The following is a 22,440-nucleotide window of genomic DNA, read 5'->3' on the forward strand; positions in this document are numbered from 1 at the left end:
GTGCATTCAGAGCAGTATTTCTGGTCGTTGTTTTGCACAAGTACCTCTGGTCATCTCTAAGTGCAGTAATTACACTTGTGCATGCAGAAGTGAAGGCTATATTTTAAAACTATAGTTCTTCTAATATAATTTTCTTATGGTTTATGTAGCACTTAATTTTGCCTATTCGCCAGGATAACATTAGGTATTAGTATCACCACTACTTCTCTTATTTAGCTGAGAAAATTTTAATGGCAATGTTATTAATTTCCTCACTCTTAAAAAAAAAAAATTATTTGGTAACGATTTTTGCAGTGTACTTTTGCTCATAATCTTCTGTTTCCCCTGTGCTTAGCTTTGGTTGATGCTTTGTTGTTTGTTTTTCTTTTGCATGGCTTAGCTTAGTGAAAGGACAGAGTCAACCCTGCCTGGCTGCAATAAGCTATGCACTGGTGTATGACATTAAATGTACACACCAGAATGTAAGATGCCAATGAAAACAAACCCAGTTTTGTACAGATTAGGTAATGATGATAGCTACCATACAGCAGGCGTGGTTAATCCATAAACCAATATTTGGCTAATAGCCTAAAAATACTGTTTTTCTTTAAACTTCAGATTTGTCGGAATAACAAAACCTCCAAGAAACTTAGATAGAACTTGGAAGGAAAACACATTTGAAAATATGGGGTATGTTGTTAAAACCGTAGATCGTAAAGAGATAGCTGTGTCAGGTCCTTTCAAAAATAATATGCCTTCGTCTTATGTCTTAATGTAAGGCTGACTTTTGTAGCAGATGTTCTGGGAGCGCTCCCTCCCTTACTCAATGACAGAAGCCGTACCAGTGCTCCTAGAGAGGTTTACCTTTCAGAATTGACAAGTGTTAAAAGAAAAGAGGGGTGAGAACAGGTTTATAATCTACATCGCAGATATGTGGGAAAGGGTTTTAAAATATACTGTGTAAGGGAGAGGAGAAAAATCAGACACATTAAATAAAATCTTTAGAAATAGTAACAGTGAAGTCATACAATGATCTTCAGCAAAATAAACCCCACCAAAGCAGGCCGTGAGCACTGAGAGCCTATTTCTTATGGGATGCAGTGATAAAGAAATTACATACTTATTTGAGAGGAACATAAATAAAGATTAATAGGTTAATGAGTTATTTTCCTTTCATTACTATACTATTGTACTTTATTATAATTGCTTTGCACTCATTTAATTAAATTTGAACTAGGGCCAACACAAGATAATTTGTTTTCCCTGTACTAAACAATGAGTATGCAGATTGGAAGTACTGAAGCAGTAATCAGCCCTCTGTTTGCAACACTTTCCTACTCTGAGTAGACATTATAATTGATAATTTGATTGTTGCAGCACTCTGTGCAATATATTTTAAAGCAACATTAACATAATGGAAATTATGTTGTGTGCCTAATCCGAGCTTTTTACTGTGTAAGTATACGAATCCCATTCTGTAATGAATTAGGGCACTATCCACTAAACATTGATACAACCTTTACGTGCAGCGTTTTGGAATAGAGCTATCTGCTTCTAGTCTCCATTCAGTGCTTTCCCTATCAAGTTATATGGCTTAAATTATACACAAAAAGAGGATGTTACAAGCTAAAACAGCTAAGCATTTCAGTAAAACTAGATTTATTTTGATGTGTTTCTTTCATTACAATAAAATAGTTTTTGTATAGTTCCTCTACAATCCTTGCATTATTTTAAGGGAAGGTTTTTGTCCAGTTCATTAGAATTTTCCATTCTCCCTTTTCAGTTGCTGAAACTTGGTAGCAATTGATATTAAAATAGTGAAAAATGATATGACTCAGCTATCAAGGCAGGACTTTTCAATGCCGGTAATATAAACAAAATTTCTGCAGGCTCTTAGGTTTTCTTTTTTGATATTTTAAAACACATTGGAGTCATTTAAGAAACAGCGACTATCATCTGTGCATGTTCCACGTAGAAAAAAAGGGAAGGCTGGGATTTAGTTTGGCCTTCCCTTTGCTTCCTAGGCACATGCACTGCCTCCTGTTGCCACCAGCACTTGTAGCGGAGTTAGCTTCCGTGTGTCCTGGTCAAAGGAAGTCGTGGGAGCTGCGGGACAGTCCGGAGCAGTTGTGTGTGCCTTTGGCAGCCACCGAGGTTACATCGCCCTTCAAGTTTGGGCTGTGAAAAAAGAAGTGGAAAAACAAAGTGAAGTGAGATGGCTTATAAAACTCTGTCAATACTGAACTTTGTTTTCTGACAAAATTAGAGTGATTTCTGCTTGCGGAAATGTTTGAGTCACCTCACTTAATATTTGCCTATTTGCTTTTATGGCCCAAAGTATCCCTGCACTAAAAAGGTGAGCTGTGGTTTTGCAAAATAAACTCAACTTGTTTGAGAAAAGCATTGTAGAGGAGAGCATTTTACTGTCCTTTAGGACTGAGCTTGCGAAGCCTGCTCTGATCTTTCTTTTGCAAGGAATTTTACTTTGAAAGTACCACTATTAGTGTTAGAGAGAAGTTGTGCTGAGATTAAATGTGTGCATTGGTCTGATTGGAGAATGCTTCCAGTGGCCCAGGCTGCCTGCATGGGCAGGGAACGTGGCCGACAGGCTTGGCTTTTCACATTTGTTTTGGTTCACTGGTGGCATTTTTTTCATTTTGCTGAGGATTAACATTATTAGACAGCCCATTGGGTGAGGAGAGATTCCAGTAGTCTCCCAGAACTGAGAGGAAATTAGAAGCAGGGCAGAAGTCACCTGTGAGTTTCTCAGAGATGGAGTGAGAGGCTGTGGGATAGTTGGAAGATGGGCCATCCATCATTCAGCCTGCAGCCTGGGGAGTGGCAGGGTTTTCCTTACCACCTAAGAATTTGCTGCTGTGCGTTATGCCTTCAGAAAAACTAGTTTCTATGTCTCAACTAGAAAGTTGTTCATAAGTGCTCTTTCTTTTTATCTAAAGCCACTGCTATCAGCCCACAAGGAAAATCCAGGGAGTTTTCTGTTTTCCATTTATCGTACTTTTCAATTGATTGGTCAGTGGTGTGTATCTTTTTTCAGTTTCTTTATTCCCTCTCTTTCAGACTTGGAATATCACTGCCTGAAATCCCGAGGGTAACATTATAGATTTCTTTTTCTTTCACATAGAGGCCTTTAAACACACAACGTATCTGAATTGTCATTCCATCTAGTTTTAATTCAGTCTGGGTGTGTAGCCTAAATCATAGACTGAATACTGCAATATTGCTTCTTTACACAATTTAAAAGAATAGACTAAAAGGAACAATCCTCTTCAGAGGTGTGCATAATAAATACAGCATGACTGGAGATGTAAGAACGGAAGACTATCTTGATATGAGGTGTTATAACCAAGTTAGATTTATACTTACATCAAAAATTGCACAAAGAAAGAAAAGTACAGGGATCATGGAAGGGTATATATGAAAAAATAAAATTGGAGGTATTCAAAGCTAAAGTTTTGTAGCTAGAGAATTACACCTGCCATCCAGCAAAGACATTTATTTGGGAGAAATAAAAGAGCAGTTGAGACTGTTGAAGTCCATGTGTCAATCATCCCTAAGATAAAACTGGTAGGGAAGATTGAAAGATTAGAGAACAAAGTGAAGAATGTAAGCAAAAGGTACAAAATAAGTTTGTGCAAAGGGCTAAGATAAAAGACTTTCTGAATACAAAAGAAATGAGGTTTCCGGATAAAGCAGTAGAGTTTTAAACATAGCAAAGGTAACCTACTCACAGAAATGTATTTTTCAGGTGTTAAACATTCTGACTCAGTTTTCACAATGAAGATAAGGATAATACAAATAAAGGAGATGCAGAAAAAGAAAAAGGAATTAATATAGTTTCAGTATACTGACAAAATCCAGGACTTTAAAGATCAACAGAGATTTCTGGGGGAAGTTATAACATGTAGGGGGAAACAGAGATGCTGAACAGGTCATGCGAAATCGTGACTGGCTGGAAAAGCCTGATGATTTGAAGTATGGTTGAAGACTTTTAATTCCTGGCAGATTTTAAGTCACTGCAGATGTTTCAGATAGTCTGTAGTTACAAGAAAATAGTTACGCCTCCTCAGTTTTGTACATGGCAGTTTCCATTACCCTCATGTACGATGTGCTTTTTCCTACTTTGCTGTGGAGAGAGAGGGGCACCACGTGGCGACTGAGTTGAGGTAGGTGCACAGGAGTATTGATAGAGAGGGCACACTCAGTCCATCCCAGTGGAATACCTAGTGGCAAGTTTAACATGTAGAACAGTCTGAAAGGAGAAATAATCTGTCAAAGCAAGACCTTCCAGTGCTTTGCTAGTGCTTGCATTCATAATATGATATGCAATCCAGCCCAAATTCTTCTATTGTAAATGCAGAAAGATAAATCAGACATACAGAGTTCCTGTACAACCAATTTTGGATTGTATAAACTGCTGACTAATATGCATGTGGTCTTCCATATAGTAGGTACGTGTAAATCCACAGTGACTTTTTTTAGATGAGTGATTTTCAGAAGCTGACTTCAAAATCTGAAAAAATGCATGAACAGTACTTAGAACAGAAAAGACCATAAGCTCACAACCAAGTGAAGGAAGTACCAAATATGTTCTCAGAGACCAGACAAACCACTGGGCAGAAGGCTGAATGTTCTCAACCACAGTGAAATCAAGGAATGTAGAATCAGGGCAAATTGTGAAATGCAAATACAGAGGCTTCGCATAGGTTGGTATCAGTGAGAGAAGACAGCGTTTCAGTAATGCTCAAGAGACCAGTCTGCAATTTAAAAGAAAAATAAATAAATTAATAAACAAGGTTTTGTATGAACAGACAAGGTTCCAAACTGAAACTAGTGTGGTACAAGGGCAGAGAGACCTTAGTTATTTGTTAGAGTTAGAGGAAGCTGGTCTGTAGAAGAGGGAGATGAAAGGTCGTCTCATAGAGTCAGAGATAATTGTGAAAGGAATAGGCAGGATAAATGCTACTAGGCTAGTTGAATTCTTCTGAGATGCAAGAACAAGGGAGCATGAACCAGGAAACCCAGCTGTTATCTTTGCAAATAATTATGAACATTATTTTTAAAATTTATTTTGCTGCAGTGCTATATTTAAAGAATTAAAAAAAAAAAAGGGAAAAACTTTGGAATAGAGATTTTAATTCAAAGGCATTCGTATGTCCAGTGACAATGTCCAGAATTTTCCTGCAACAAATTTCCCAGCATCACAAATGTGTTGTGTGGGTAGAGAATAAAAATTATTTCACTGAATATATTTATGTGTCTATCATTTACCCTGTTTGAAAACATCTGTAGCAAAAGGGATTATACGATGTCTGGGTCATTAGAATATTTATGTACTCTTTTTAAATTTTAAGTTACACATCTGTGCAGATGTACAGTACGCAAATGCACACGTCCACTGAAACACAGCATAGGAATTTGTGCCTGAAAAATTGTGAAAGCACTTCAGAGCTGGGTGCTCCCTGAGAGCTCCCTGCTGAAACAGCAGATCCTCTTCCTTGCAGCCCTTGTTCTGTTTGGCAGCACAGAGTGCTAACTGAGATGGGAAGCAGAAAGGGAGAAATGTTAATTTTATAAGACAGGCAAACTCCAGTTTAAATGATAAAATGGAGGATTCTATCTGTAGGTGCCACAGGCTGACATGAGTTGTGCTTGTAATGCTTAGGAGATGCTCAGAAGCTCAGCTGTGACTGCAGTGCTATGGGATTACCCAGTGGTAATGGGAGCCTTCCCACCAGAGTGGTCATGGAACATCAAATCCAGCTTTATAAATCATGGACTTGAATGACTGAAGCTGAAGTCTGCTCACTCAAAGATGACTGTCTGCATAGAAGCTGTCAGCAGAGGTCCCTATGGTCTGCCAGAACCTGGATCTTCCATTTTTCTTATGTTTGAGGATATGAAGACGGGCAAAAAATGTAAGTTGATACCAAATGATGAGGCACACTGAAGAGAGAGAGTTGCATATTTTTGTAAAGGTGATTGACTTCTGAATTGCAGAGAACTGAAACATGGGAAGTTCCATATGAACATGAGGGAGAACTTTACTTTGAGGGTGATAGAGCACTGGAATAGGCTGTCGAGATAAGTTGTGGAGTCTCCTTGTCTGGAGACATCCAAAACCTGCCTGGATACTTTCCTGTGTAATCTGCTGCAGGGATCTGCTTTAGCAAAATGGTTGGACTAGATGATCTCCAGAGGTCCCTTCCAACCCTTCTAGTTCTGTGATTCTGTGAATCCAGCCTGATGAACTAACTAAATAACTCTAAAGAAAGGATGCACTGCTTGCAGCTCTAACCCAGGCTGTGGCTCTTAGAGGCACATCCAGGCCCACTTTAAATTGGGTTGCTCAGCCAGCGATGCAGCCACGGTAGCACAGAGCCGACACAGGGCAAGCTGTTTACCCAGTTTTTCAGCCATGGAACAACATTCACATCAGTGAATGCAGTGAAGACATACTTGGAATAAGAATGTGATTTATTCTTTCAATGTGAGAAGCAGCTATATGTTCAACAAAGGCTTTCCTTAGACTAATGGCCAAAGTAGGCCCCAGTGCAGCTCCTCTATAGAATGAGAAGAAAGGATTGTTTGTTGAAGCCCAACTGTCCCCCAGAATAGACTGCTTAGTGGATTCTGTCATGTATGAGTTCTCTGCTCACTTCATTGGCAGGGGTGTTTCTGCAAGCCTGCCATGCACAGCAGAACTGGGGAATTTACTACAGCTGATAGAGCAAATAATTCAAAGTCCTGTCACATCTTGAAAAGAATAGATGACTACTATAAACCAGTTTATTATATATAAGATACTGTTTACCAATGGAATACTTGACAATGTGATTTTCTATAAAACCTCTCGTTCTCAGGGAGTGGCAGAACATTTAGTGAAGGAGCTGTGGGTGCTCAGGTTAGAGCATTGCATTTCAGTGCAGTCTGTATGTGCTTGCAGTGGCTCATGGGGCTGTGGCCAGTGTGGGTTGTCCTGCTGAGCAATGGGGGGGCAGTGGCTCTGACACCCTTTTGTTCTCTTGAACCATTTGTGTTATTGCTTACCCTCTCCTCAGATGGGAACCGGAGGAGGAAAGAAGGAAACTGTTAATTCTTAGCTTTTCCCTAATGCAAGCGATAAGTAAGCGTAAGTTTGACACCTTCAATATGCAAGACCAGCAACTGATTGAGCCTCAATTTGTTGCAGGAACTTTGTTCTCCAGTACTGTTTTCTGCGCCAGTGTGTGCCTGCTGTGTGCTTGTACAAGAAATGTATGCTTTGCTGTTCCACTGCAGGATGCTGCCTTTCTGAGAGCTGGAGAAACCAAGTATTAAAGTACACAATTTGTTCTGCTATACCTGACTTCAGGTGAATTTGAAAGGCACTGATGCATCTAATTTGGATAAATAATGCTCCTGAAAATTGTTTCTTTTTAAACCAAGTTTGTAATATCATTCATTTTGGACACTAATCATCTCCAACCATTTGGAATACTGTTTTTATTTGCGTATCTCTGAGTGCATGCTGATCGTGACTAGCATTGATTCTTGGATGTAACACCACTGTGTCTTTTGCCTGCTTTAATATCCTGGTTGGGTTACTGTTACAGAAAGGGCAGATCATTTTGGTGTGTCACCAGTGTCCCACCAGTGCAGTGCAAGGGCATTCAAGTGTGTGGCGCAGAGCTAAAGGCTGAGCTTGCACAACCAGCTTGCACGTCTACACTGCACATTTTAACACGGTTGTGATGTCTGCACGATTTGCAGTAAGCTTGTCAGAGGGCTTAAAATGTCAGTAATTGCTCTGAATGCAGGTGATCAGCTGAAGGAGGCAGCATGAGTCTGGGAAGCTTGCAAAAAATGCCCGTATTCAGCTGTCTCAGGTGAAGCTTGGCTCTAAAGCACACGCTGGAGCACAGCCCAGTCCAGAAGGGGCCAGAATTGCTGAGCCAGATCACGCTGCTCATTTGTGGCACTGAAAAGGATTCTGTTCTTTTCTACTGTCTGCCATCTCTAAAGAGGCTGTGCAAGTTTTCCTTTACATGCAGAAATTTATTTTGCAGGACCAATATTGGTATTATTCTACCCGTAAATAATACTAAGGTGGGACTGAAGTTATTGGATTTAACTTTGGAGATCTACCTGGCATGATGAAAATAGCTTCTTATAGCTGCTGTGGTCTGGAGAATTATTAATTAGTGCAGTATCAGTTTTCTGGTAATTGCTTAAAATGCAAATTAAAACAAAGTGGAATTGACAGTTTTCCTTCTTTGTTGGTTTGATTTGGTTGTTTTTCTAATTTTTCTACTCATTGATTGTTCAGGCAGCTCACAGCTATCAGGGAGGTCTTTCTTGAATAAATACATAACAATGTAGTATTTACAATATTATTTTTTCTCATTTAAGCCATCATATATTGAAATTGAAATAAAGAAAATGTGGGGGAGCTAACTTTTCCTGAAAGCCCTGAGTTTGTTCTGCCTAGAACAAAATGTTTTTTAAGCTGAATTTCCCCATTTCCTTCAACGAGTAAGTTTCAGGACAGATATTAAATGTGTACATTTTTAGTTGCTTGTTGGAGAATGTTCATCTAGAGTTTATTCTGAATGGATGTACATGAGATTTTGTAAGAGATGATCAATTGTTTCTACTTAGCCCTCACAAAGGTGACTGCTGATGTCATTAGGAACCAACAAAAGAAACTCAGTCTAGGCTTTTCTCAATAGATACTCACATAAATACAATTTATAGGCAGGCATGGTCTCCTACTATGGGGACTCTGTGCCACAGAATTGGAATTTACTGGCCAGCCAGCCACAGTTTCCCTTCTCACTTGGGATGTTCTTTGACTTCACAAACATAATGGGGAGGAGTGTTCAGCAACTATTTTTTCTGCTGGAAATTACTTGCTCAGGTCTACCTTTTGCTGGAAAAGCAGGGGAGCAGGTGAGTCACACTGAACCTGTCATGGAGTGAAGTTGCTCCGTGGCATGTAGACCGCCTGCTTTGTTACTCAGGGGAATGATGAGAGGGCTGGGAGGAGATGAGAAGCCCCTCACCCTATGGGTGCTGCAGTAGGAACTGCCCTGCTCATCCCTTGCCCCACCCAGAAGGCAGCCTGCAGAGCTCGGTCCCTGGATGGCACCAAGGCCTTGCAGCCTGCTGGGTGGGTCTCCTGGAAAGCAAGAGAAGGCAAAAGAAGGAAAACAAGTTTTGGAAAAAACCCTGTCAAACAATACCTGCTGCGGGCTCTGCCTTCAGTGAGATGCAAATGTGTTATCCTTTCATTTCTGCAGCAGTTCCGAGTTGCATCATTAATAAGGGACTTGTTTTAGAGAGTGACAGGATGGGAACGAGCACTGTAATTACACATTGTTCTTTTTGCCACAAAAACAACTGTATGTTCTCATTACCTCCAAAGACAAGCAGTGAAACAAATTTCTAACACCTTGCCCTCCATTACAGCTGGACACTGTTCCACAATGACATGAATCATTCAAAAGTGAAAATGTACCCCGTAGAAACGTTATTCAGTAGACTTTGTACAAAAGGAGATATTTCTGCTCACCTAATCAAAGGATAATGAAAAAAAAATTGTGGCTTTTCTGTAGTAGCTATGGAAGTGCGTTGCTTTTTTCTTACAGATCAGATCATCATTGCACAAAGAATTTACAAAAGAAAAATGTTTCCTTGTCTTGGAGTTGGGTAATTAAAAACTTTCTTCCTGCTCAGTTCACCGAATTCCGATGGAGACATTTTCCATCTCTCTTTAGTACCTAGAATTCCATATTTTTTTTTCCATTGGAAAAAAAAAAAACAAACCTGTAATATAGGGAACTAACACTCACAACTTACCTGTGCTCTTTGAAAAAAACAGTGATAAGCATTGCTCTTTTGACTTTGTTTCATCATGCTTTTTAATGCAAATTTCCTAATCTAACTTGTAAAACATTTAATATTCAGAATATACTCCTTTAAGATCCATCAAAAGAAGCAAAGCTGCATAACAATGCTTGGTGCTGGCGCATTGTGAGCCTGCTACAAAGGAATGAGGTGATTCTTTCTTTCAGGTCACAAGGTCAGGCTTCACTGCATTAATTTTGCTGAGTCTCTTTGTTATTTATAACAAACAAGGTCATTTATTTTCATTTCCTTGTTTCTAATTGCATGCATCTCCTTTGGAGTATGAACTCAGTAAACAGGTGGCTGAAATGCTGGGGAAAATGCTTGAAGCTGTTCCAGAAAAAAGGGCATGTCCCACACTGGTAAAGCAATTTGATGAGTTAGAGATTTAGTCATAGCAGGATGTGCACCTGCTTGAAAGCAAACACGCTTCTCTTTGGCACACACAGATACATGCAAATTAAAAGAGATTATTTCACTCTGAATGGTGGGCTGATATTTGATCAAATTTAACATTTTCTATTTTAAATAAAGCCTCGGTGTATATTAGTGAAACACAATCTCTTTTCATCTGCTTTTGATTTTTTTCCACTTCTCTTTGATGAGTATTACAAATGGATGATATTTCTTCACTAGCTGAGCCTACAAAAAGAGTGTGTCTCCAGAGGAGAACTTTATCAGAGAATCTTTATGATGAGAACCAACTCCATGCACTGAAAAATGGAATAATGAAAGCTGGGATGTCTGACTGACAAGGAATGAACCGGATCTTAAATTTTTACTTCTGAAATGAATTCCCACAAATTAAAGAGCATTCTACTGGTGTCTTTCTTTTTAACACAGTAACACTCGTGTTTCCATGCAGCTCAAACAGAAGCCCTAAATATACACATGGGCAGCTTTTGCATAGGAAGTTTTTGAATTTACATTAGAAAATACAGGCACGGTAGGGATAAATTTATGGCTGCTTTGTCCTGAAAGATGAGCTATATTATGGACTACCTTGATTTCAGTGGCAGCTGAGAATATAGCAGGAAGCAGTAATTGTCTGGCATGACCGAGCTTTTGTTGTTGGTAGTTGAAAATGGAACTGGAGCTGAATCTGCAAGGGAAACGGGGAGTTTTTTAAGCAAGATCAATTTCCCCAAAGACGGGGGGAGGGGTGGGACACCATGCCAGTGTCCATAGGCTCGGGCTTACAAAACCCTCTGAGCAAGGGGAGAATGTGGGAGCAAAGCCAGAGAGGTGGACGTGCCATTCCATGGGACAATTGTTTTGTCCATTTTGCAGGACTGGGCATATGGGTGTGTTTGGAGAAGGCTGTGCAGGGTCACGGATCCCCCTGCTTTCCCTGTCATTTGTCTGCAGATTATTTCCGAAGAGTGGGGCAGGGAAGGCAAATTGGTTGTAAGGATTATGCTACAGCTTTCATTGTTTAGGATGCATACTGTAGCCTTTCTATGAGAAGATTACTGTCCCAGGCTTCTCTTTCCATGCATATGAAAATACACTTTGTAATTTCAGGAAGAAAATATCTTTAGCTGGCATGTTGGGGGAAGAAAAGTATTTTGTATCGCTAAAGAAGATAAAAATCCAAAACCTCTCTTTGAGCAAAATATTTGTTTTTTGAATGTAATTATAAATGTCATTGTACATTCTTCCTGACTTCGATGCTTATCTTGAAGAGTTCAGTGAAAATAAATTGTTTTCATGAAAGCAGAGAAGCCATTTGATAAACACACTGTCTCAGAAAATTGTTCCTGAAGGAGAGGTCGTTCTCTCACTTTAAAAGAAAGAGAATATGTTTTAGAAAACGAGCGAGGCAGCAGAAATAAACATTTTTGGTTTCAGTCAATTCATTTTAAAAGGCAATGTGTAAATCGCATGGAAAATTCCGCATTGATTATTCTGACTGCTGTAGAACCCTGAAATAAATGGAGTTGAAATGGACTTATATCAAAACACATTGTATTTAGCAGCAACTTGGAGTGTTATTTTACTACTGCTTTTTAGATTTCGTTTTGTGATGAGATGTTTTATTAAATATTAGCCATTCGTGGGAACAAGGGCTGATTCTGTAAGAATAAGCTTGGTACATACTATTTATAAGCTTGGGGAAATAGTCTAGAGAACTGGGTGAAATCTGTCTTTAGCTTTTGAATGCTGAAAACTCAGTCCATTGAAGCATCAGAAAAAGAGCTCAACTCTGTAAACTGAGCTTAAGTCTCCTGAATGAAAGCATAGTAGTTCTGTTTGGAGAAGTTGCAGTCCCTAGATCATACTTCTAGAAATCTGTTTGTTAATTTTTAATCTTATTAAAAATTATTAATTATTACTAAATCCCGAAGTCTTTCATACCAGAACTTACCAAAAAATGGCTTGTTTTCTGATTCTCAGCTAAAATCTTCCTGCTGTTAATACCAGACTTAATAATAGGCTTGCAGAGGATTGCCTTAATTAGACACAAGGAATAACCAACAAGTCCTTTGAAAGATCATTTTCAATTATTGCATGGATCTGATCTATCCCAGTAAGGTTGTATGTTAACAGCCCTATCAAAGGTGGATAGATAAATTTTTGTTTATCTTCATATGTTCTCTAGCATTGATCACTAATTACCTTATAGAATCATAGAATCATTAAGGCTGGAAGAGACCTCCAAGATCATTTAGTCCAACTGTCCACCTACCAGCAATATTTCCCCACTAAACCACGTCCTGTACCTGTGCTGGTAGCAGGTGACATTTGTACCATGGTGGAGCACTGCCTCATTAGCAAGGAACATGAGAACAGCAGTTTGCATGTCTTGCTTCCCACCGCACAACTGTGGGGTGGGAAGTGGTAATTGGGAGGAAACGATGAGAGCAGATGGCCATCCCTGCTAACAAAAGTCAGGCAGATATCCTACACAGGTCATCTCTTTCTTTCCCAGCAGTGTTGAGGCTCAGCATCTCCTTGCACCTCATTTTCATGAGGATGGCAGCCCCCTTATAGTACGTTACTGTATTTTTCAACTAATTGCCTGATAGAACATTGGGTGAAATGAAAACTGAAAAACATGTCTGAGTGAATCTGGTGCAGTGATGAGGATTAAATGTAACCTTTCTCATCAGGAAATACTTTTCACCATATCTCACTAAGACCTTTCAGATAAGTTTCATTAAAATAATTCTTTTAGTAATTAGATTTGATTCTATTGCAAAATGAAAGTTTCTTCCTGACAAGTTCCATAAGACTAACGCAGAAATGTAGAGAAGAATTTGGGTTGCTTTTGATAAGCATTTTTCTGCTGAAAGTTTGCAGGCATTTTTTAAGCAGTAGATGCCCCTCTTTTAATTAATTTATTTGTTTAAATTCTGTAAGTATATGAATGTGAAGAGGGCCAGAGGGGAAAATAAACCAAACCAACCAACCAAAAGAACATCCAAAAACAGCGATGGCTTTATATCAACAGGTGACATGAAACAAAATATACCTACAGTCGTCTCTAACCAGGCCTTTCCATCTTGCTTTAAAATGGCAGCTGCAGAGGAAAGGAATACCTTGCACCGTTCTCTTAGTTTCAGCTCAAGCTTTTATTCTTTAATGCTTCTTCTAGAAATGACACTCTTCCAGTCATTGTTCTCTTAAAGAATTTAATTTTTATATTACCGGAGAGTTCCTTTTCTGATTTCAGTACTGTAGTCAGTCTGTTTTTCAACGCGGTCTTTATCTCACAATAGCTGTATACTACTGTGTCAGGATACTGTAGCACTGCAGTCAATAGCAACAGGATATTCACGCTGTCAAAAAGTAATCCTATATTATCCATTACACACAGGTTATTTTGGAGTGCGGTGGAATACTTTCTTTAAAGCGACACAAACCTTTTTGCTCTAAGACAGAAATAATGCTTCAACTTCGTGGCTGTCTGTGCTTTGTAAACAGCCAATAAATCTGAATGATTTTTTTTGTTGTTGTTTTGTTTTGTTTTGTTAGAATAAGGTTAAAATTGCCAAACGCGGGTTGAGGTTGTGAAACACTTAAGGTAAAATGAGATTTCAGTAATCCACAGAAGCATCAAATCAGGTGCATGTAAATGTTTGAAAAGCTTCAGCATTTTGTTTTTCCTTTTGTCATAAAATCCCACATTTCTCAACTTGAGCCAGGAGAAATAGAATTTTAACAAACCAATAACTTATATATTTCCTTATTTTTTTGTCTCAAATCACTCTACATTTGCATATATTTAATTAATGATTAGTACTTTTAAGGAATGACTAAAAAAATAATTTTTTAATATATAATTTGATTTGTAGTTTTCTACACAAAGCAATGGAGACAGAGGAGGTGAAGGACCAGCTCGCAGACCGGGCACCAAACTCCAGGTCTCCAGGTGACGTGGCTGCTCCCATCTCTCCTTTACTACAGGAAACGTGGTCAGTGACTAATAAGTATTTATTAATCTCTGCTCGAGACACTTGCTGAGAAACAGAGGTATCAATGAATATTTGAGCTGAATTAATGCAAACAAAACAAGTTGTTGCTCTGTTGCCCTGTTTATGTAGTGTACTCCTGCCTATAAGATCACTTGTGAATGCCAGCTGACCCTACATGCTGAGGAGAAGGGGACATTGGTGGGATGAATTAATTAATTCATATGCTGTTTATTGTGCTTTTTCTTAGACAAAAGTTACCACTGCACTTGTTGCTTTGAGGAACAAGTCAAAATATCATTGATTCTCTGCAGCTGTACTTGATAAGTAGAATATAGGTCTAATTCACAACCCATTGCAATCAATTCAAGGGATTTCCTATTGATTCTAAAAGGGTATAGATTGTTTTCTAACCTAACCTGGTTGGTACTCTATCTTCCCTCCACCTGTTTTCCTTTCATTATGTTTTATGCCCCTTCATTCTCCATGGCTGCTCTGCTGGGAAGGGCCAGGCGCTGCTCCTCAGCAGATGACATGAGGATGCTGTGTTCTTCCCCCTCCTCTTGCTCTGCCCAGGCCGTACAGGAGACACCAGATGTGGACCAGGTGCTTTTGGCTTCAAAAGAATGAGCCTGAACCTGTGGCACGGGGTTTGTGTTACAGACTGGGAGCCTGAGGCAGGGCTTACAATAATGCAGTTTGGGGAGGTCCATAAAGGTAGCAGCGAGGATCACTGGACAAAGCAGATAAGCCATAACCATGGAATGTGTTGTGCTGCCTTGCTGTGTCCTAGCATAGAGAAAAGGGCTTGCCAGGCTGGTGTGGAAATCAGCAGCACCTGGAACATTGGTATTTACCTATGCAAGCAGGCAAGTGCTGCACTGGACAGCAGTGAGAATTTGTGCACACGCACTTTCAACTCTATATGTGACTGATTCACTCCAGTCCAATTTCTGCTCTTCCATCAGAAAAGCAGTCTGAGCATCCTTAATGGCTTTTAAAATTGAGTTGTGATGATGACTCAGAAGAAAGTATAGCTGAAGATGGAACAAAGTCACAGTTGTGTTTGTTGTGTGACTGCCTGAATCATCATTGTTGGCATTAGTAGGCATATGGTCCAGTTTTATTCAAGTTCACTCCAGTTCTATTCAAGTCCTCAGAAAGTTTCTTTGAAACTGAGGCTGCCCAGTACCAGAGAAACTGGAGTGCTCTGCTTAGAGTAAATAGATGCTTACTGTCATTCAATCAGCAGAAAAGATGGGCAATGCTTCAAGTTGCAAATACTCGATACTTCCAACTGCTCTGAAAGAAAATGTAGAATTCTAAAACTGGAGTTTTACTGAGGGATCTCAAATTGAATGATTTCAGAGAATTTGTTGGACTCCTTTCAAGTGATATGTACAGAAAGATAAACGTTCTTTGGCTCCTATTCTATCTTTAATGTACTCCAGAGATAAACACTTTGTTCCTAACAGCCAGCTCCGACTTCATGTATGTGGATTTAAAGCCTAGCAGAGATTACTCAAGTTTACTTATTTAATAAACTACTTGAAGAGGTGTCAAGAAAGGAAAACACACACTTGTTAATTTTTTAGATTGTAAAATTCCCTCTGGTGCATTATCACATAAAACATAATATTTTGTTTAAAGAGAAAAAACAAATTAGCACATCTATCCCAGTTTCTCTTCTGTTCTTCAAATCACCCATTAATTTCTCTGCAGTCTTACCAGTTCTACAAAATGCTGAATTTTGGCATTGGCAGAGATCCCAGTTTATCATGGTCAGGAACTGGATTTCTTTTTTCTTCCAAAAACCACTGGATTTCTGTGTTTTAGTTTCTTAAGTGTAAAAATATGCACTATCTCAAAGCCTTTGTCCAAGTAATATTTTGGGGATAAGCATCTTACCTTGCTGGAATTAAAGACAAACTAATATCTGACTATTTTTTTTCCATTTCAATTTCATACTGACTCCCTTCCACATCGAGGACAAGATGGAGTATGCTGGGATTTTCCAATTGTGCTTGTTCTTTCCAGAAGAAACAGGGTTGGAAGGAGCATGCTCCATTGCAACACTGTCCCATCACTTGCTTCCAAGGTAGCTGCCCTGTATCGTGCCCCGTATCCTGCCCTGCAGGCCCTGCCCTGTTCTTGGAGCCAGGCTGGCCTGGGGGGAGAGCTGCCAGGACACTGCTCCAGGCCTGCCTGCCTGCCCAGCAGCACTGCTCTGCAGGTTGTGCGTAGCCCAGAGCCATATGCTGCATGGATCCTGCCACACTTGGGGTATCCTTCGAATACAACCACAGGATTAAATCCTAAACTCATAATCATTTGCCTGTTATTCCTTGCTCAAGCACTTTCCCTCTGCATTCCATGGGAGCATGCTTTCAGACTGCATTAAGAGTTTAGAGAGCCAGAGCAAGGGGGTCTGGAAATGCCCTTGCATTTATATAGCAAGGCACTCTGCCCTTGCTGCCTCAGAGTTGCTTATCCAGCACGTCCACTTGTTCTGCAGAAACGTTTGCCACCTAATGACTAAAGCAAAGCAGGGATTGCTTTATTAGCCCAAGCTCAATGCTGAGAAGAGTTTGTTGTGCCCATGAGTGACCACTTTTCTGCTACTGGAGCACTGCTCTAATGCAGTGGTGCATTCTGAAGCAGATTCAGTACTTGGCTGTCTTTATTTCTAAACAATTGCTTTCTCTAAGGAGCATAAATAATTTTTGCCACAGGTATGGGGTTTGCCTGTGAGAACACTCAACTGTGCATTCCTCAACCATTCTCCTTGTAGCAACAGAGCAGATTTTTGCAGTTTTTCCCTTTGGTTAGGAATGGTTGATGCTGAATGAATATGCAATTGGATTAAGTATTTGGCTGCATGTGTCTGCTTTCTTTTCTGCTTAGGCACTTACCAGTTCACGCACATTTTTCTATAAAGCTAGATTATAAATACTCCATGTAAATACAGATGTATATCCATGCTATGTTTAATTTTGCTTGTGGAGCAAAACATCACTTTAGAGATCTTTCTTGGCTTCAGATTATGACATTTCCAAATCCACACCCCAAAATAAGCATTCCTGATTCTTTGATCTGGCATTCCCAATGCTAGCAGGAGCTTGCCACGTTTGTGTTGCAATAAATCTTGCAAGTAACATTTCACAGAATTGAATTAGGAAGATGTTCCCTTTCCCATGTTGTCCTTGTTGCCTGCTTTGCCATTTGTTCCCATGTACCTGCACAGTGCAGACCTGGTTGTGGTCAGCGTTGGGACAGCAGTGCTGCCCAGGACAGCCATCCTCTGCTGGAGCTGCAGCAGTGCAACAGCGTGGTCTTTAGGGGAGGCGTTGGGATGCTGTGCAGCTGAACCTCGTGTGGTGGTGGTGGCATATGGCCATTTTGGAGTAAACCGAAACACAGCTGTGGGTACATTTTCAGCTGAGTTACAACTGCATAGGACCTGCCCTGGAGCCAAAGGGCCATTCTTTCCCCATCACAGAACTTTTGAAGCCGTTTCCATCCTTTTCTTCCTTGCACCTGGCTTGCAGGGCACAAGTTACTGCTACATGGCCTTTCCTACTGCTTCCACGTTTCCTTCAAGAGTTCTGGAGCAAGATGCTGGGACTTGAAAACCCCACACACTGCGGTGGGTACAGCTTCAGTGCGCAGCATCTCCACTTGAACAAACGTGGATTATTAGAGGATGTTTTTGGATAGACCTCCCCCGACTTCGGGAGGTCAGGAAGATTTCTGCAGGGCAGCAGCGTTAAAGTCCCGCTCCCGGCAGCCTCCCCCTGCGACCGCCCCCTCCTCGCGAGGCAGCGGTACCGATCGATAAAGTGCACCGCACGGAGACCAAACGAGGGCAGCGGCGGGGAAAGTTCCTCACCTGCGCCCTCCGAGGAGCGGGGGCAGCCATGGGCCGCCCGAGCCCGGCGAGCAGCGGCGCGGCCCCGCACCGGCCGCCGGGGGCGGCAGCGGGCGGGCGGCGGGAGGGGCGGCGGCGGGGAGGGGCGCGGGCCCGGCCGCTCCTCCCGGGGAGCGCTGCCAGCGCGGCGCCGGCTCCTTCGGCACTTCGCGCCCGGCCCGCGCAGCCCTGTTGCACCCACCGCCGCCCCCTCCCGCCCGGCGGGACCGCTGCCGCCCCGCGCTGCGTGCCCCCGCCCCGCGCCCGCCGGGGAGGCTGCGGCGCTCCGTCCGTCCGCGCCGGGCGCGTGGCTCCTTTGTGTACGGCAGCTGCTCCTGAATGCGGAGGCGAAGCCCGTGGCTTGGCACCGAGCTTTTAAAAACCGGCAGCCCTCCTCCCGCCCTGCCTCCCCTCCTGCCGCCGGGCGGACGGCTCCCACCTGGGCTCCGCCGCTCCCCCCGTCCCGCGTACCTGCGCCCGCCGCATCCCCGCGCTGCCCCGGCCCCGGGGAAGGCACCTGAAGGTGGATCTATCACAGCTCCCGGCCGGCTCTCCAAGTGCACTTCTGGGACCAAAGCACCGGCATGGATGTAAGATTTTACCCGTCCGCGGCGGGCGGCTCGCTTCCCGGAGACCCCTCCAACCTGGACTTTGCCCAGTGCTTGGGCTACTATAACTACAACAAGGTGATTACCCCAGCGCTCGGTCGTTCCTCGGGCTGGGGCGGGGGGGGCTCGGGGCTCCGTGGAAGCTCCGGAGCCGCGCTCTCGGCTCCCCGGCGGGCGCAGCGCCCGGCCCGGCCCGGCGCCGAACAATGGGCGCTCGGCTGCGCCGCTCCGGGACGCGCTCAACTTTTCGTTCTGCGGCTCCGCGGGTCGGGGAGAGCTCCGCGGGGCGGGAAGGAACGATACCGGTTCTGTGCCTGTGGGACGGGAGCGAGCGGGGAGTAGCTAAAAGTGCATCAGCGCCGAAGGTAACGGACGCCTGAATGTGACGGGGTTGTCAAAGAAGTTGCGGTACCACTTCTATTTATTCACACCTTCTTTGCGGCGCGTGCAGTTTGTTACGGTCGGAAGCAGTAGTGGTTCCCCAGCGGCTTACCTTCCTTTAGAAATACGCTTTAATAATACGGAGATGATTTGTTTAACAAATTACCCACATGTGGGAAAGGCGAAGTTAAGAACGGCGCTGTGACTCACGCTATTTTGCCAAAGACTTCGCTGTTTGCGCTGCGATGTGTCAATAGCACATTGAGCTATTAGCAGCGGGCCCTCACACATGCACATAAAGATCCCTTTCACGCTGTGTTTTCCTGGTGCTGTGTTTGTCCAACCTCTGGGGCCTTTTGTGAGGCGCCGGGCGAGATGCTGGGCGAAAGGGTGCCGCACTAAGTCTGAACTCGCATGAAAAGCTGCTCGCCGCTTTAGAGCCCTCTCCCAATAGCTAGGCGAAGTTTGGTGGAACGCAAAGATCGCTTTCAGAGGGAGAAATAACTCGGGTTCAAGTGAAGAGGATTAGTAGCCGAATAAAACTTTCTCCTAGAGGAATTCCTTCTAACTAGGTGTCGCGAGTGCCATTCGCTGTTGCTTTTTATGACCCGGCTCTCGGCTGTTGCCCCGTTGGAGCCCGTCGGTGCCGCTCTCAGGCTGCTCCCCCCCGCGAGGTGCGCGCACGTACGGTGCGGGGATGCAGAGCGGTGTTCGCGCAGCGTGCAGCAGCACTGCGCATGCGCGGCGCCGGCCTCATTAGCATGCTGCTTTGTTAGTAGTTAATACAGAGAGACACGGGAGCATGAATTAAAGATGAAACGTCAACCTTAACCTCGAACGCTGCTAAGGACTTCAAGAGCTCTAAAACAGAGTGTAAATATTCACTGTTGTCAGAGGTGCCGACTAATTTTGGAAACTTACAGCGCTTTCTGACAGACAGCATTGCTTATTGTAAATCTCGCTTGTTCAGGAGCTAGGTTGTTACGCACGAGGTGTGCTTATCTCAGGAGCTGTTACAGTTTGCTGCAAGGGTCCTTCTATTATTTTTGTAGTCCAAAATGTTGAATGCTTTCAAAACCAGAAGTTAATTGCATCTGTTACCTTGCAGCAAATGTAGAATTATTTATAACTCTTTCTGCTGTGTTTCCCTTCCTTGTACAATGAGAACAGAGCACACATTCAGGATAAGTCAGAAGTAACCAACTTTTGACCTATCCAAAAATACAATTTGGTTTCTGTGCTCCTGAATGAAATCTTGGCAAGTCTTTTGCAGCCCAGGCTTCCAGTCCGTGGCAGAATGTACGTCAGTGAGTGGAGCACAGCTCCTACTGCCTATGTCCTGTGATGGTTATCTTGGCACGTGGCAGGCCTGGCGTGGGCAGACACACGGAGCAGGGCTGTTTTGCTGTGCTCTGGGTGCAGGTGCTCCGAAGACGAGCAAGGAATCTGAGTGAGTTCCTAGAAAGGAGGGCTTTAGCTGCACTGAGCTAATCTCATCGTCTCTGTCCTTTATAATCTGCAACAGGAGCAGATATGGTAAGGTTGGTTTGTTTGTTTTTTTTAAACCAGCGAATAAAAGGAGAGCATTTATTTTGCAGCTTTCTCTGCCGCTTTGCTTTCCATCCATTCTTCCCTTTCTTTTCCCTGCTTTTCTAAGGAAAATAAATGATTCCTCTGGCTGGCACTGAGATGATCAGAAGGCACAGAAGTTAGCTGAGAGATGTACCCTGCTGAATTAAATGGGAGAACTGTTACTGATTTCACTGGGGACAGTATTTCACCTCAAATCTTTCTAGAACTCATTTGAGCATCCTGCCTGCTTGTCTGTGCTGCCTGGTTGTGCTCTTCCCTGATGCTGCCTGTGACAAGCAGGCAGGGGTGAGCGTGTTGTGTGGTTGGATGTATCTGCAAAAGCCCAACTCTTTATGTGAAAGCACTCTCAGGATCACTAAGACACAGCACTGATGGCATATGGCGTACCTGTGGCAAACTGTACCTTGTAGCACAGTGTCTGCAAACACTGAACGTGAGGCCTCTTACTGTAACCACGATGGAGGAGCAGGGCTGCTGCACAGGCTGCTGTACCTCGGGCTGCACCTTGGTCCCTCAGTGGGAGCAGCAGTGTGACAGCCGGGCCCTACACCAGGCTTGGCCTCTGGGCAGCAATGTGAGGGGTCCAGGCCTTGTGCAGGTGCCCTGGGGCTGGGTCCTGCCCCACTGCTCCCTTTTAAGCTTAGTGTTGTTCTTTTGAAACCCGCTGCCCATACTGGATGGACATTCTGAAGGTTAGGGGTTGTCGTATTGCTTTTTTTGGGGGGGAGAACATTACTTTTGAGCACAAGATATCCCCTTTCTGAGTGCCTAAAGTGAGTGTGGTAGGGACCACAAGTTGTGGTGCAACTTCTGCAAGTGTCCAGGCTGGGGTTATTTCTGTCTGGATAGTGGGCAAGGTGGTAAACACGCAGAAGGGGTGAAAGAGGAAACAGGGAGATGGAAAGACAGCGATTTCTCCAAGGTTACACCGTCGGTCACTGACATAATCAGGGCCACAACCAAGGTATTCTGAGACTCAGCCCAGTGGTTTATGCTGAATCTCATTTACTCTAATAGGATTACTTACATGTTTAAAGTAAAGCATGTGCTTAAGTGCTTTGCTGGATCAGGGCCATATTTGATAAGTTTTCAGTGCTGGTGTGAGAGTCCATAACTTGACCCCACATGTGTCTGGCTGCTGGTGGTTTGGGATAGCAGCGATGCACCTCTGTGCCATGGAGTTGCACGAGCACAGTCTGTTTCTAGAAGGCTCCTGCTGCTTTGTGTACAAAAAAATCACTGAAAAGTAGCTATAAAAACTACAGAAAGTTGAAGGATGCCAGCTGTTGTAAAACATGCTGCTCCTGTTTTGAGCCCTTTTATGGCTCTGCTGACGGAGAGTAATACTGGACATTCGGTATAGTTCTGTAGTTTTTTTTTTTTTTTTTTTTTTTCTAAACAAACTTTTGCACTTATTGAGTAAATAATGTGTCTCGTACTAGAAATATTTCGGGAGCTACCATTCATCACAGCAAATATATATATGTATTTTAGAGGGACCATAATTCTCATGATGTAATTTGAAAAGGAAAAAGAAAACTCCAAACCCTAGATGCGTACTGCTCAGCCCATGAGTTATCGTTGTATGAAATTCCAGAATCCTTACTTCATTATTTAGCTGTCTACATTTTATAATGTTTATCTCTCCTGT

At 42.7% G+C, this 22,440-nt stretch overlaps 1 protein-coding gene across 9 annotated transcripts in view; it reads left to right on the forward strand.

The window, feature by feature from the left end:
* TOX3 (TOX high mobility group box family member 3) overlaps positions 1 to 22,440 on the forward strand; it is a 228,022-nt gene that overhangs the window by 138,251 nt on the left and 67,331 nt on the right. For 3 of the 9 annotated variants that reach the window (XM_085235019.1, XM_085235021.1, XM_085235020.1), the window contains one exon: positions 14,184 to 14,303. Coding sequence is in view for 2 of the 9 variants with exons in the window: in XM_085235014.1 (XP_085091140.1) it covers positions 18,792 to 18,893 (102 nt within the window). In the remaining 7 variants the exon portion in view is untranslated. Of the gene's footprint in view, positions 1 to 5,662; positions 5,916 to 14,183; positions 14,304 to 18,314; positions 18,894 to 22,440 lie in introns of those variants that run through there. The other 6 variants (XM_085235017.1, XM_085235022.1, XM_085235014.1 and 3 more) reach the window with 4 other exon arrangements.

This window comes from Meleagris gallopavo, chromosome 13, assembly GCF_905368555.1.
Source record: "Meleagris gallopavo chromosome 13, MGAL_WU_HG_1.1, whole genome shotgun sequence".
Classification (NCBI taxonomy): domain Eukaryota; kingdom Metazoa; phylum Chordata; class Aves; order Galliformes; family Phasianidae; genus Meleagris; species Meleagris gallopavo.